Source organism: Ailuropoda melanoleuca, chromosome 1 (assembly GCF_002007445.2).
Source record: "Ailuropoda melanoleuca isolate Jingjing chromosome 1, ASM200744v2, whole genome shotgun sequence".
Taxonomy (NCBI): Eukaryota; Metazoa; Chordata; class Mammalia; order Carnivora; family Ursidae; genus Ailuropoda; species Ailuropoda melanoleuca.
The window spans coordinates 45,756,018-45,769,752 of record NC_048218.1 but is presented as its reverse complement, the minus strand read 5'-3'; the positions used below and the strand labels follow the sequence as shown (position 1 = coordinate 45,769,752).

General features: G+C 39.6%; 1 protein-coding gene and 1 pseudogene across 5 annotated transcripts in view; one reads left to right on the top strand and one right to left on the bottom strand.

Annotated features, from left to right (window-relative positions):
* Positions 1-1,903: 1,903 nt before the first annotated feature.
* LOC100470586 lies at positions 1,904-3,393 on the top strand (annotated as a pseudogene).
* A 5,761-nt stretch (positions 3,394-9,154) lies between these two features.
* TMEM45A (transmembrane protein 45A) overlaps positions 9,155-13,735 on the bottom strand; it is a 66,474-nt gene continuing 61,893 nt past the window's right edge. For 2 of the 5 annotated variants that reach the window (XM_034657315.1, XM_034657314.1), the window contains exon 6: positions 10,799-12,211. In XM_034657315.1, the coding sequence (XP_034513206.1) occupies positions 12,040-12,211 (172 nt within the window). In that variant the 3' untranslated portion in view covers positions 10,799-12,039. The other 3 variants (XM_002917077.3, XM_034657318.1, XM_034657311.1) reach the window with 3 other exon arrangements.

Genomic DNA, 13,735 nt, shown 5'->3' with positions numbered 1-13,735 from the left:
GGCCCAAAATTTACAGTAAATAAAAAAGAGCCTCAGCCAAGAAACACTAGTCCCGTGTGAACACTAGTCCTTCTGAAAATAGGAGTAAGAAATCATAAGCGTATCTGAGGTGAAATGACTTGGTATTTTCAACGTCCTGCATTAAATCCCACTATTTTTATTTTTTTAAAGATTTTATTTATTTATTTGAGAGAGAGAGCACAAGGGGGTGGCGCAGAGGGAGAAGGAGAAGCAGACTCCCTGTTGAGCAGGGAGCCCGATGTGGGACTCAATCCCAGGACCCCAGGATCATGACCTGAGCTGAAGGCAGACGCTTAACTGACTAAAATCCCACTATTTTTATCTTGACAAGATAGTATTCTGGATCCTAAATCTCTCCATTTAGTGTGATTATTTTTATTAATATTTAATTAATAATTATTAATTAATTGTTAAATTAATTGGCCTATATATCTTTTTTTGGTTTTGTTTCTGGAGAACGCTGAATAATACAGGAGCGACGTCACAACAGGCACCATGCATTTTCCAGCTAAGACGCATAATCCCCGGAAAGCTTAATAATAGTGTATGATACTCAAGGAGTTTGTGATCTAGTTAGAGAACAGGCATATAAGCACATCAAAGACAATAATGCAGAAGTCACTAGTTGGTAAATTATTTACTCCACTGGTGATTACTCTACATTCCTACCTGAGGAATATTGGAATGAATGACAAAAAGATCAGTTAAGGAAACTTGCCAACCTGTGTGGGGCCGTAAAACAGCATAAACGTATTAACGAAGCCAAGTTATCATCAGGTTTCTCAATAAGGTGACTATATTTTATAGCTGGTAATACAGCTTGGGAGAGATACTATTTTCATTCCTGGCATTTGCCATATTATGTTCAGCATCCATTTTGCAGTTCAAATACATGCCTTATTTTCAAGCCTAAAACATTAAGCTTAAAACTGATGTTAAGCGTAAGTGCAAGTTAAGGTCACGGATGTATTAGTTTTTTTTTTATTTTAAAGTTTTTTAAAAATTAAGATTTTAAAAGCTAACCCAAACTCTACCTCTAACGATGTTTGTCGTCTGACTCGATCTTTTAGGACGTGAACCTGGTAGCCTTATGCGTTGTGTTGACACGCTCTGCCACTAGAGGGTAGCATCATTGCTATTGTCTTTTCCGCTGTTTATTACACAGTATACCCAGTACTGAGCCGTTCATCCAGTCTAATCCTCGCTGTGATTGTATTTGGAGGTGAGGCCTTTGGAAGGTAATCAGATAATCAGAGAGGGGCCCTCATGCTGGGATCAATTTCCTTATAAAGAAGATACTGGAGGGAGACAATCTGTCTCTGCACATGAGGATACAAGACAGTTTGCAAACCAGGAAGGCCTTCACCAAATACCAGCTCTGCTGGTGCCTTGATCTTGGACTTCCCACCCTCCAGAACCGTAAGAAATAAATGTTTGCTGTTCACACCACGCAGTCTATGGTGCTCTGTTATAGCACCCCAAACTGACTAAGAAAATGTCTGACCAGATATTTGAACAGAAGCCATGTGGGGAGCAGGGATGGGGGCAGATGGTCTTTAGAATGAGGCAGGTCCATCTAAGGAGGAACTGAGCTATTCACCCTGCAGTCGTGTCACCTCTAAAGTGGAAAGAGCCCCAACTTTTGGTGTCAGAAGACTTACGTTCCTTCATGGGCTCAGCCACTAATTGACTGCATGATCTTGGACATATCACTAACTCTCTGGCCTCCAAGTCCTCACCTATAGACAACCTTTTAAGACCTCTTTTCTCCAAATAATATCTCCCTTTGATTTTTCTGTCTTTATTATATTGCTATAGTTCACTTTGCAGCGCTACAAGTTGAGAAGGATTCCGTAGGAGTTACAGTAGAGACAAAAGGACTATGGTTGCTGCCGGTGGGCCAGGCCAGGCTGGGAGTAGCAGAGCAGGCGCGGGCTCCCCAGTGCCCGGATCCCACCGTGCCCACAGCGTGGCCCAGTCCATGGTGGTCGTACTGGTCGGCCAGTGTGGAAACCGGATGGGCTGCTGCTTCTGGGATCTGGCACTAAGGGAGCATGCTGAGGCCAACCAGAAAGGAATTTATAATAAGGCAATAAACAGCTTCTTCAGAAATGATGATACCAGAGTGGTTGGTGATGGTGGCAGTGTTTCCAAGAGGAAAATTTGTTCTTTGAAAGCACCAGTTGTCTTGATTGACATGGAGGAAGGAGTAATAAATGAAATTCTGCAGGGTCCATTGAGAGATGTGTTTGATAGCAAGCAGCTCATCACTGATATTTCTGGCTCAGGGAATAATTGGGCTACGGGTCACAAAGTTTTTGGCAGTCTTTATGAAAAACAGATTTCAGAGAAACTCAGAAAGTTGGCAGATCCCTGTGATTGTTTGCAGTGTTGTTGTTTTTCTATTATACATTCCATGGGAGGGGAAACAGGATCTGGACTTGGCACATTTCTCTTAAAAGAGCTTGAGGGTGAATTCTCAGAACTCTACATATTCATGGCTCTAATTTATGCTTCTGAAGAGGACGATCTCATAACCTTGCCTTATATTAGCACCTTGGCAGTGAAGGGTCTTCGTGAACATGCAGACTGTGTATTCCCACTGACAACTAATCTTTATTTGACATCATTAGCAGGATTGACCTCATGGTGAATTCCGGAAAGCTGGGTACAACAATAAAGCCAGAGTCTGGTTATTTCAAGTGCCAGAGTTTTTTGAAAAGTGGCACCAGAAGCACCAAAAGTGGATGCAATGAATACCACTGTGACAAATTTGCTGCTGAACCAGGCTTGAAGGGTCCCTTAATATGGACCTTAATGAAACCAGCATGAATTTAGTTCCTTTCCTTAAGTGTGTTATCTTGTGTCAAGCCTAACACCTCTATATACACTGGTAGATGTTAACATTCCTACCCGAAGGCTCGATCAGATGTTTTCAGATGCCTTCAGTAAAGATCAACAACTCATTCACGCTGACTCCATAATCTCTACTTTGCCTGTGCCTTTATGGTTAAAAGAAATGTACCGGTTTCAGACCTTCACAGAAATATTGAACGATTAAAACCTTCTGTATGGTTTGTCTCCTGGAATCAAGAAGGCCGGAAAACCAGACTGTGTTCAGTACCTCTTGTGGGCCATTCCCATTATTAGCTCCAGCAAATAACCCACGTGTGAAGCCGACGTTCACAGAACTGAGAGATTCGTGAGTTTCCACAAGAAAAAGGCTCATCCTCACCCAATGGAAAGGCCGGAGGAAATTGTTTCATGGAAGCTGTGTCATCTTTATCAGGGCTCACAGAGGAATAGAACCAACTGGATGCCACAAAAAGCATGCCTGTGGAAGATTTCCCTAGACGAAGCATAGCTGTGTAAAAAAGAAACCCCAAAATACAACTTTTACTTTTCTTAATTTCACGTTGTTGGGGTTTTTTTTTTTTTGTCACTTTACCTTTCTGTTTCAGAACTTTTGTGATTCAGAAAGCCCGATTTGTGCTTTTCCTATTAGACAGCATTTTTGTCTTAAAAAGAGCGGTTTCCATTTCATCACAATCTGCTGACGATACCAGTGTGTGAAATTAGTGAAGTCCTTGTACTTTAACTTCAAATATTTGTCTTCAGAAAATTCCCCTTCTCTAAAATGGAGAAAACACAGTCCTTCAACATTTTACTTTATTTATAATCTCACATGTAGGCATTTATACAATGATAATCATGTCTTCAATAAAAATCTTATACAGGTATATTTTTATATTTATTTATAATTGATTTTTTCATATTCTGTTTAAATTCTGATTCTTTAAAAGCAAGCATGAGGAGCAGTAGAAGAATACAATATAAATACTTTTGTGTAATACCTTCTAACTTTTCAGGGGTAGGTTTTATTACAACTATTAAGGAGGTCTTGTTTCTCCTTTGGGTAACCACTTGTATGCACTCAAAAGAACCATAATTTGTATTTCTTTTAACATGCATGTGTATTAAATCATCTTTAAATATAATGCTTTTTTTATTAAACCAGTTGATTTTATAATAATAAGTGTCCATGTTTTTAAACACACACAAAAAAAGAGGTATGATTGTCTTTAGGGGATTGTAAAATACTAAGAAGGAAGAATTTATGTATAAAGAGGACTACAGCTGGGACGCCTGGGTGGCTTGGTCAGTTAAGCGTCTGCCTTCGGCTCAGGTCATGATCCCAGGGACCTGGGATTGAGCCCCACATCAGGCTCCCTGCTTGGCGAAGAGCCTGCTTCTCCCTCTGCTGCTCTGCCTGCTTGTGCTCTCTCTTTCTCTTTCAAATAAATAAAATCTTTAAAAGAAAAAAGATAACTACAGGACCGGATGGAATATGATCCGATGTCACTCTGTACTTAGTGCTGTGTGAGTTCACAGGCAGAAAAGAGTGGGATGAAGCAGTAGCAAAGAAAGGTTTTGAACTGAGCCTTAAAGAATCCCCAGAGGTCAGAATGCAAGGAGCTGGGGAGGTAGGGCAGTTGATACAACATAGATTCGGAAATTAAACATATTTGGGGGAACAGAAAGCAAGTCAGCCTGACTGGTCCAAGGGTTTTGTTGGACAGTCTGACAGCATAACTACATAGTTAATTACGTTCAAGTGAAATGATTTTATTTCAACATGATGCTAATTAACTTAGATCTGATCTGAGAGGCAAAGGAATCCGGGGCAGTTTCTCGTCAGAAGACAGAGTTCCGTTTTAAATTGCTAGGCCCCTTGCATACTCGGGTGAGCTTATGTCTATATGTTTTGGAAACTGTATGTATTTTAGCTTCAGACACAAATCCTCAAATAGGGATTATTCGCATTCCACCCCAAGCTTCTTACTTGAACTCCGTAATCCTCCCTTAGGACATTTGGAAAACAGGCAGAACAGCCCAAGATCATGAGGGTGACCAGGTAAGAGGTGCCTTCTCACTTCTTTTTAACATTTCACGTTAGTCATGGCAATCCCTCCCAAAACACATACACACACTGAACAATGTTCTCCCAGCTTTAAAGCAGTGAAGGCAAAGAAATACTGGCATCTAACCTCAGAGCTGTTAGTTGGAATTATCTTTAAAAGAAAGTGACCTAGAATTCATTAGACTATCACCTCAATATCTGTAAAAATTGAGGAGTCTTACCCAATAGGAAATATGTGAAAAAAAAAAGTGCAGGATAACATCAAGTTCAGAAGTCTTTATACTCAGAAGGAAATATATTTAAATATCTTTAGAGCTAAAGAATAATGAAATTCCATGAAGTGGCATGACAGCCTGGGCGAGTGCGGCAGATTTCCATGAGTAGGTGGAAAAGACAGATAATTTTAAGTATGACTCCAGCTCAGGATGGTGCCTTCCCTGTGCTTTAAAAGGCTGGGAGACAGCTTGTGTGGAGAGTCTGATAGAGTGACCATAAATAACAGGATTCAGCATGTGCTGTTAGGGTCACTGTCAAGAATCCTGTTCCATTCAGTATCTGGGTCCAAGAGCTCAAGGAGCAGACTAGGTATTTCCCAATGCTGCCTATCATAAATAAATCACTTCCTTAACAGTAAGCCTATTTTATCGTGAAAGACTTAGAATCAAGTACAGTAATGTTTAAGAGAATCAAACTCATAATGAGATTTTTGTGTTAAGAAATTATACTTGTGTAGCATTTTAGGTATTTATAATTTTTTTAAAAGATTTTATTTATTTATGTGACAGAGAGACAGCCAGCGAGAGAGGGAACACAGCAGGGGAGTTGGAGAGGAAGAAGCAGGCTCATAGCGGAGGAGCCCGATGTGGGGCTTGATCCCACAACGCTGGGATCATGCCTTAAGCCGAAGGCAGACGCTTAACGACTGCGCTACCCAGGCGCCCCTAGGAATTTATAATTTTGAAAATAATTTTGTCTATGCTGATTAGTCTTGCAGGTCTAATTTATAAATGTTTAATTGAGTAACAGATTTAGGCTTGTGATTTTCACTAAGTTTACACACCGTAGCAGAAAATTAAAGAACACTTATGCTTTGGGGCCCCCGGGTGGCTCAGTCAGTTGGGCCCCCAACTCTTGATTTCAGCTCAGGTCATGATCTCAGGATCATGATATTGAACCCTGAATCAGGCTCCGCACTGGGTGTGGAATCTGCTTAGGATTCTCTCTCCCTCTCCCTTTGCCTCTCCTCTTCCCCCCACAAAAATTTTTTCTTAAAAAGGACACTTATGTTTCACCACATTTATAAGTTTAATACATTAGATTTGCAAGAATAACTTAACTTGGGAAGATTTGTCAGTTAATTGAAGTTTCCTTCTTAAGAAGAATATTAAAAATATTTAATTCATAACTACAGTTTAAGATGTTTAAAGGGAAATCTAATTATCTAAATGTAAAATTGTGCCCTCACATCAACGTCATCTTAAAATTGCATGTTTAAACTTACAAGACTCAAAAATAGAATAATAATATTTATAAATTGAACTTAAAATATAAAAAGGATTAAGTTTTCCCATTTCCACTGGTTTAGCCCAGAAACCCAGTCACTCTTATCACTGCACATCTCTTGAAGTCCCTCCTTAAGCTTAAAGCAAAAATCTCCCCTCATTGCCATTTACATGGGGGAAATTCTTTTATTCTATGTTTGTCCTCGATTCTCTCAACCTCCTCTATCTGGAATTCATTCGCATTAGACAGAATATAGAATTTCTGGATCTATGCTCCATGTCTACAAACTTTTCTTTCATGGTTTTTTTATCTACTGACTCCTTGAACTTGGGGAGAATTCTTCACTTCTCAGCTTTTATTTTCATTGTTCTTAGTCCCCAGTGCCTCCTGCACCACCTTATGAATCCACATCCTAAACACAACCAATATCATCTCCATTAACGAGCCCTGGAGTGACAAAATGAGGAGGAGTACATCAGAGTGGTTATGACCCAACCTCCCATTTCAACAATGAGCTGAAAGGTAATGTAGCCAGAAACTGCACTGTGCATTTCCCAAGCAAAAGAGAGTGAAAGTTACAGAAATCACTGAGGAGTTAGTGTCACATCAAGAGCCAATGTTGATATTGGGCTGAGTTATGTAAAAGAGTTTCTTTACTTTGTTTATGGCAAATGAAGCATGAGATACCTACAAAGGAAGTTTGACAAAGGCTCAGGAATTGAGACCGCAAGATTTTGGAAGGGTTGAGATAAAATACAAATATAAATAAGGAAGGTTACCCTCTCCCACTCCTTCCTTGGTGAAGGCTTCCATAAAGTTACAACAATGGTGTTCAAATTTATTGTTCATTTCAGGGACTAGAGGTAGATAGCCCCAGACTGTGGCCTTAGACCTGAACCAAATATTCCCCTGCTGAGAACTTACTGAGTTGTATCTCTCTTGCATTCTTTCGGTCCAGAGACTGGAGGAAAGGATGTTTCTGCTCTCTCATAAAGACTGCTGGAATATTCACACTTACATCAGTTTTCAAAATTCCAACCTTAATCTGGTTTCGGCTCATTATTCTGAGAGTCCCTACTCAGGCCGACATACCAGCAATGTCATTTTCATGAATGGCATGTGTTTGAAACACAAACTTGCCAGTTATAGAAGCTTACTGGACTAGAAAAGATATAGGACATGCATGGAACAGAATGCCATAATCACATGCTGACATCACATGCATGTGGGCATTTCATACACCAGAAGTGTACTCAGGTTTATTGTATTATTCAAAATAAGTGTTTAGGCACCCACATCAGTTCTTTCCAACCATTAAATTAAAAAAATGAACGTGTCCAGTTCTTTGGCCTAAAGAATCTACTCACCTCCCTCTCCAGTATCACTGTGATAATACGAGACTGGGACAGACTTCCGGATTTGTCAGTGCTTCTAGAATGCCATGGAGCTTCAGGATTTAATTGCCCACATTTCACCTCCAGCTGCCCATGAGGGTACTTCCTGTCTTCTATATTCAATCAGCCCTCAAGGATTCCTGAAAGCCTTCCTTACCTTTGCTATCATGGCAGGGACTGGCCTTTCTGGCTAACATTGTATTAAATCAGCTGTCGTTGGCTTCACTTTCCCTCAGAGATTCTAGATTCATAAAATGTGACAGCCAGAAAGTGCCTCATCCAGTTCAGTTCCCTTACTTTAGAGAGGACATGGTGATTGCTAAAGTCCTAGAGGCTGGTTAATTGTAGAGACAGAATTAGAAATAAGATCTCTTGACTCTCCACTAAGGGCTACTTAGTGCAAGACAAGTAAGAGCTCTGACATTTTACACAGGTAATCCATAAGATACTTTTCCTTATTTTAACCCCTCCACTATTTCAGCAGAGGGGGCAGTATGGAGGCCATGCTATGGTGTAGTGATGACTTTTTACTTTAGAGATAACATCATAACTCCCCCTTCCCAATCCCTCATGGCTTTGCATCCATGTGTCCTAGGGATCATTTCTCTGTCTTCTCTAAAAGACTGCACAACTCAGGATGACTGCTGGCTGGCTTTTCTCAGGGGATAACTCAGGTACTACAGAAGGAGATGTCTCACAAAAAGGAGTTTGTCACACTGCTCCTTCTTCATGATGCAAGGGTGAGGTGCAGTTGAATTAAAGAAACATATGAGTGAAACCATATGATAATTGTCTTTCTCTGACTGACTTATGTCGCTCAGCATAATACCCTCCAGTTCCATCCACATTGACATAAATGGTAAGTATTCTTCCTTTCTGATGACTGAGTAATATTCCATTGTGTATATATACCACTTCTTCTTTATCTATTCATCTGTCGATGGACATCAGCTCTTTCCACAGTTTGGCTATTGTGGACATTGCTGCTAAAAACAGCATAGAGGATCATAGGATAAGGGAGGGGGAAAACTGAATGGGAAGTCATCAGAGAGGAAGACAAACCATGAGAGGCTCTTAACTATAGGTAAAAAACTGAGGGTTGCTGGAGGGGAGGTAGGTGGGGGGATGGGGTAACTGGGTGATGGGCATTAGGGAGGGCATGTGATGTGATGAGCACAGGGTGTTATATGCAACTGATGAATTATTGAACTCTACATCTGAAAGTAATGTATTATATGTTAACTAATTGAATTTAAATTAAAAAAAGAAAGAAACAATTGAGAATGTACCAAAAAAAAAAAAAAGACTTGAGGTGTTGAGGTGTCTGTACCAAGGTTCCTGCATTCATTTATTTCTCATTGCAGCAACAAGATAAACAAGTGTAATTCCATGTTTAATGAGTTACAGTGGTAGTAAGCCCAGGAACCTTGAGCATATCTATAAAGCAAATAAAACATTTTTCTTAGCATGGATGTTAACTTTAGATGATCTGGGAATAGTCGCTCCAGGCCCCAAATACCATGACTGATGTGCAAAATGCATTTATCACCCAAAGTACTTACAAACCTAAAAATAAAATATTTGAATTCAAATACTTTAACCAAATTGGAAATACAAACAATATACCAAGAATCATCCTCAGCCGCCTGTTCTCCAAGCAAAAGGTCAAAAAAACAAAACCCTAAACAAAAATAATCCAAAAAAGAGAAGTTCATCCAGAAAGACTAAATGCCCATCAAAATCACATCTCTTCTTCGGATTCTTGTTCTCGTTCAGCATTTTTCAGGAGTCCAACTTCTGAGGGGCAGAACCTCTGAAGTCGAGATTTAACCAACCTGAGGAGAATGAAAGGCATCTCATGTTATGCCGTTTAATAAAAACTCAGAACGATGTGTATCTATAATATGACAAACTCCAAATTATCTGTGCCAATGGGAGAGGCAATCCAAAAAAGAAAATCACTTTATTTGGTTTTGGAGCTACCTCAAAACTTTTTGTGGATTAAAGCAGGGTGTAAGTAAACAGATGTAACATAGTTTTTAAATGTATAACATGATTATTTAATAAGGCATCAGAAAATGCCTAATTATTCATAGCTTTGATCATTTCTAAAACAAACAAGAGAATCTCTGGTCTGCAGCAAGCCCAGATGAAACCAAGCTCAGCCAAGAACTTTTGCATCAAGTCCACATCTAGCTACATCACTTTCAACTCAGCATTAACTCCTTCAATATACAACTGAGTAGTATCAATAACAACTATTGCCTCATCAAAATCAAGGAGACCAATCAAAATAATTTGCCTTGATTCTTTTTTTTTTTTTTTTTTTAAAGATTTTATTTATTTATTCGGCAGAGATAGAGACAGCCAGCGAGAGAGGGAACACAAACAGGGGGAGTGGGAGAGGAAGAAGCAGGCTCACAGCAGAGGCCTGATGTGGGGCTCGAACCCATAACGCCGGGATCACGCCCTGAGCCGAAGGCAGACGCTCAACCGCTGTGCCACCCAGGAGCCCCTGCCTTGATTCTTAATTGACTACTGATGTTGCTCCCAATGTCCTCATCTCTTCAAGGCACTGTTCTCATGAAAGACTAATTTCTTTAAATAAGTTAAATGTTGGGACAGTGTTTGTGTCATTTTTTAGATTCACACAGGTATCTTTACGTTGCATAACCTCAATACATGGTAAATAAAATGGATTAACTGTTCATTAATTAGATTCATTCCTGATGGCTCTTGTGGAAAATAAAACAAACACATGGCTACTTATTACAAATTAATTGTTAACAGAGACCCTAGCAACTTTTCCTGTTTCCCACTCTTCCCTTCTGGCTTGTGTCTGCTGTTGCTACAAGCTACCAAGCTGAGGCGTGTTCAGGCTCTCTGTTCCCCAATACTGTCCTCAGTATTGGCACATGCATCAGTGGGTGCTGGAGACAGATTAAATGCTGGAATGATAAAGAGGAAGTGCAAATAGTTACTAGTTCCCAGAATGATGTTAGTCCAGAATACTAAGGTTAGGATGTGTCTGAGGTTTTGCTCCCATAAGTTTTCTTCGATTAGTAAGAGAAAGAGCAGAACTGAGATTCTGGGTGTACTTTCAGAGTCTATCTGGAAATCAAACTTCCAGAAGGCAAACCATCATATTCCTGGAATTTAGTCATTTCTATTTTGTTCTTCAAAATGAGTTACCTGAATTATTGCTTAGGGAACCAACCTGAAAGTGGGCATATTTCTCTACCCATAGAGAGGGGCTTTTGAAATAGTTCTATGAATAGTGGTGTTTAAATAGGAAATATAGTAGAACATCTAATAAAATTTCCAAACATATAAGTCTCTCCTATGAGTTGTCATTTCAGAACTGTAGGTATGGGGCTGAATGAGGCAATCTTTGAACCATTATTCTGGAAAGTTATGGGGCTGAATGAGGCAATCTTTGAACCATTATTCTGGAAAGCTGGGAAGTACAACTTCATTTTTCTGAGATTTGGCTGGTTGTAGTTCCATAACCCAGTTCTGTTTCCATGGTGATCTTTGCACTTTGTCAAACAAATTCCAATATAATGTCCTGAAAATCCATCACCTGTGACTGAATTACAAACTATTCCAACCAAACCCTGAAAAAACAGATTGTCAAAACTCCTTATGATTATAGAACTGAATTAGTCAGCCATGTGACCTCACTGAAAGTTACTGGATCTTCATGATATTTTTTAAGTTCTTGCTTAAGTTTGTATCAACATACCTCACAACATGAGCTCTTGTTCTTATATTTCCAAGAGCACTATGAGAGAAAGACTGAAAACATCTGAAACATGATTTCCAAACAAATAAAGCCCATATTCATGTAACTCTGAAGCAGATCTATTAAAACAGTAAATAAGTGTTTACTGAGTACCTGCTATATGTTTGACGGCATGCCAAGACCTGTGCAAAATATGAAAAGGGTATTTTCTTCAAGGTGATACAATGTAGCTAGCAGATAAGGCTGATGTGAACTAAGAGTAAAGATAGATCGCAGTTGTTAAAATGGGTAGTAGTGACTAAAGTCCTATACAAACTCATGAAGGGAGATGAGGGCTAGAATTGTCACAGAAGTTTTCACAGAAGAGATGGGCATTTAATTTGGATATGCCAGGTAAGGGGACTGAGTGGTCAAAAAGGTAAAGGCTGAAAAAGTCGACATGGACTTTCTGGTTTCTAGAAAACTGTAAGTGGATAAGAGAGGTCGGAAGCTTTTTGAAACAGGAAGAGACAGCAGTCTTCTTTTGGCACTGGAAGAGAGCTGACATGAGCCAGAGAGGCTCCTTGAATGTTGCCATTATTCTTGGATGCTGCCCAGCCCCTAAGGAGATGAAGCCCAGGTGTCAGCCTAGAACAACAGAAGAAGAAGCCAAGTTTCACTCAATGGCAGAGCCAGTCTTAACAGCCATGTGCATGCTTTGGAGGAATGAAATAGGACTAATAGAAATCAGTCAATGAGAAGCTAGAATCTCCCAGTACCCAAAGCACTTAGACCTCTAGAAGACTAAAGTAAGCTGACCCAAAGCCTAGCAGAGACATCTGGAGCTAGACAAGGAAATGGTTCTCTTACTTAGAGACCCAGCACCAAAGGTGCATCAGCAGTGAAGCTCAAAGAAGCACAAAGCAAGAGAGGTGACCTGGGAGAGAAGAGTAGAAAGCTAGTTTTTGAAGAGGTTGAGACCCCACTGGGCCTAGAAGCATCTACCACATTTTAGGAATCTAGAGAATCTACTAGATGTATACTGCCCAATATGGTAGTCACTATGGATATACAGATATCTAAATTAATTAAAATTAATGTGACACTAGGCACATGTCAAGTGCTCAACAACCACATAGTCAAATAGCTCATGGCCACCCAAATGAAGACCGCAGATATAGAACATTTAGGTCAGTGCTGAAGTCTGAAGAATTAAGTGTGGAGCCTGCATGCCTAGTAGCTGGGACCAGCCAGACCCATTGTGTTTTGGTATTAGCTACCTAAAAGACAGACACCATGTTCAGCTCTTTCTATACCTTTTCATCCTTCAAGCTGAAACTTAATTCTCACCTGCGAGGAAGCCTCCACTGGGCTCCAATAGTGCTTTGTTCTACTATTTCCACATATTGCCCTGTATTTAAATTGTCTATCTCTCCCCCTTAGGGCCTATGCCTTATGCATTTTGTGATACAGGAGAAGGAGGAGGAGGAGAACAAGAAAAATAACAAAAAGAACAAGAACAACAAGAAGACCCTCCACTGTGCCCTTATTATGTCCGAAGCAGTTTAAATACACATCTCATTCAGGTACTATTATTATTTCCATTTTGTAAACAATAAAACTGAGAATGTGGTTACATAATTTGCTCAAAGTCATACAGCTGATAGGTAGCAGAACTAGAAATATGTGTTCTATCAATCTGTTATATTGCTCTTCATCCATTGTGAAACATTATATTGGGGTCTAAAAACATGATTTTCAACTGAATCTTACTTTTAGAAATACTAGAGCAAATGTCAAATTAATCATGTACTTAAATTTAATGGGAGACATAAATGTTGGTCAAAAAAATGACACCAAGCTTGTGAATTGCTATGACTGATGTGCAGGTATGGAGAGGACAATCTGGAAAAGGAGACAGCATATGCAAGGATATGATGGCACAGAAAAGTATGTTGAAGGGTGACACATAGGTCTGAGACACAGTTGAGTGAGTCTAACCTTAAATTTATTCTTTCAAGGAGGACTTCCTGGGTTTGCAGATAATTTTCTACTACATTACCCTGTCTTGTGGAATACTAAGGAATGAAGTCCCCCTTTGAATTTAAAGTTCAATACTTTCAAGTCTTAATGATCATATACCAGGAAATAGAACTTACATGAAGAAAAAAA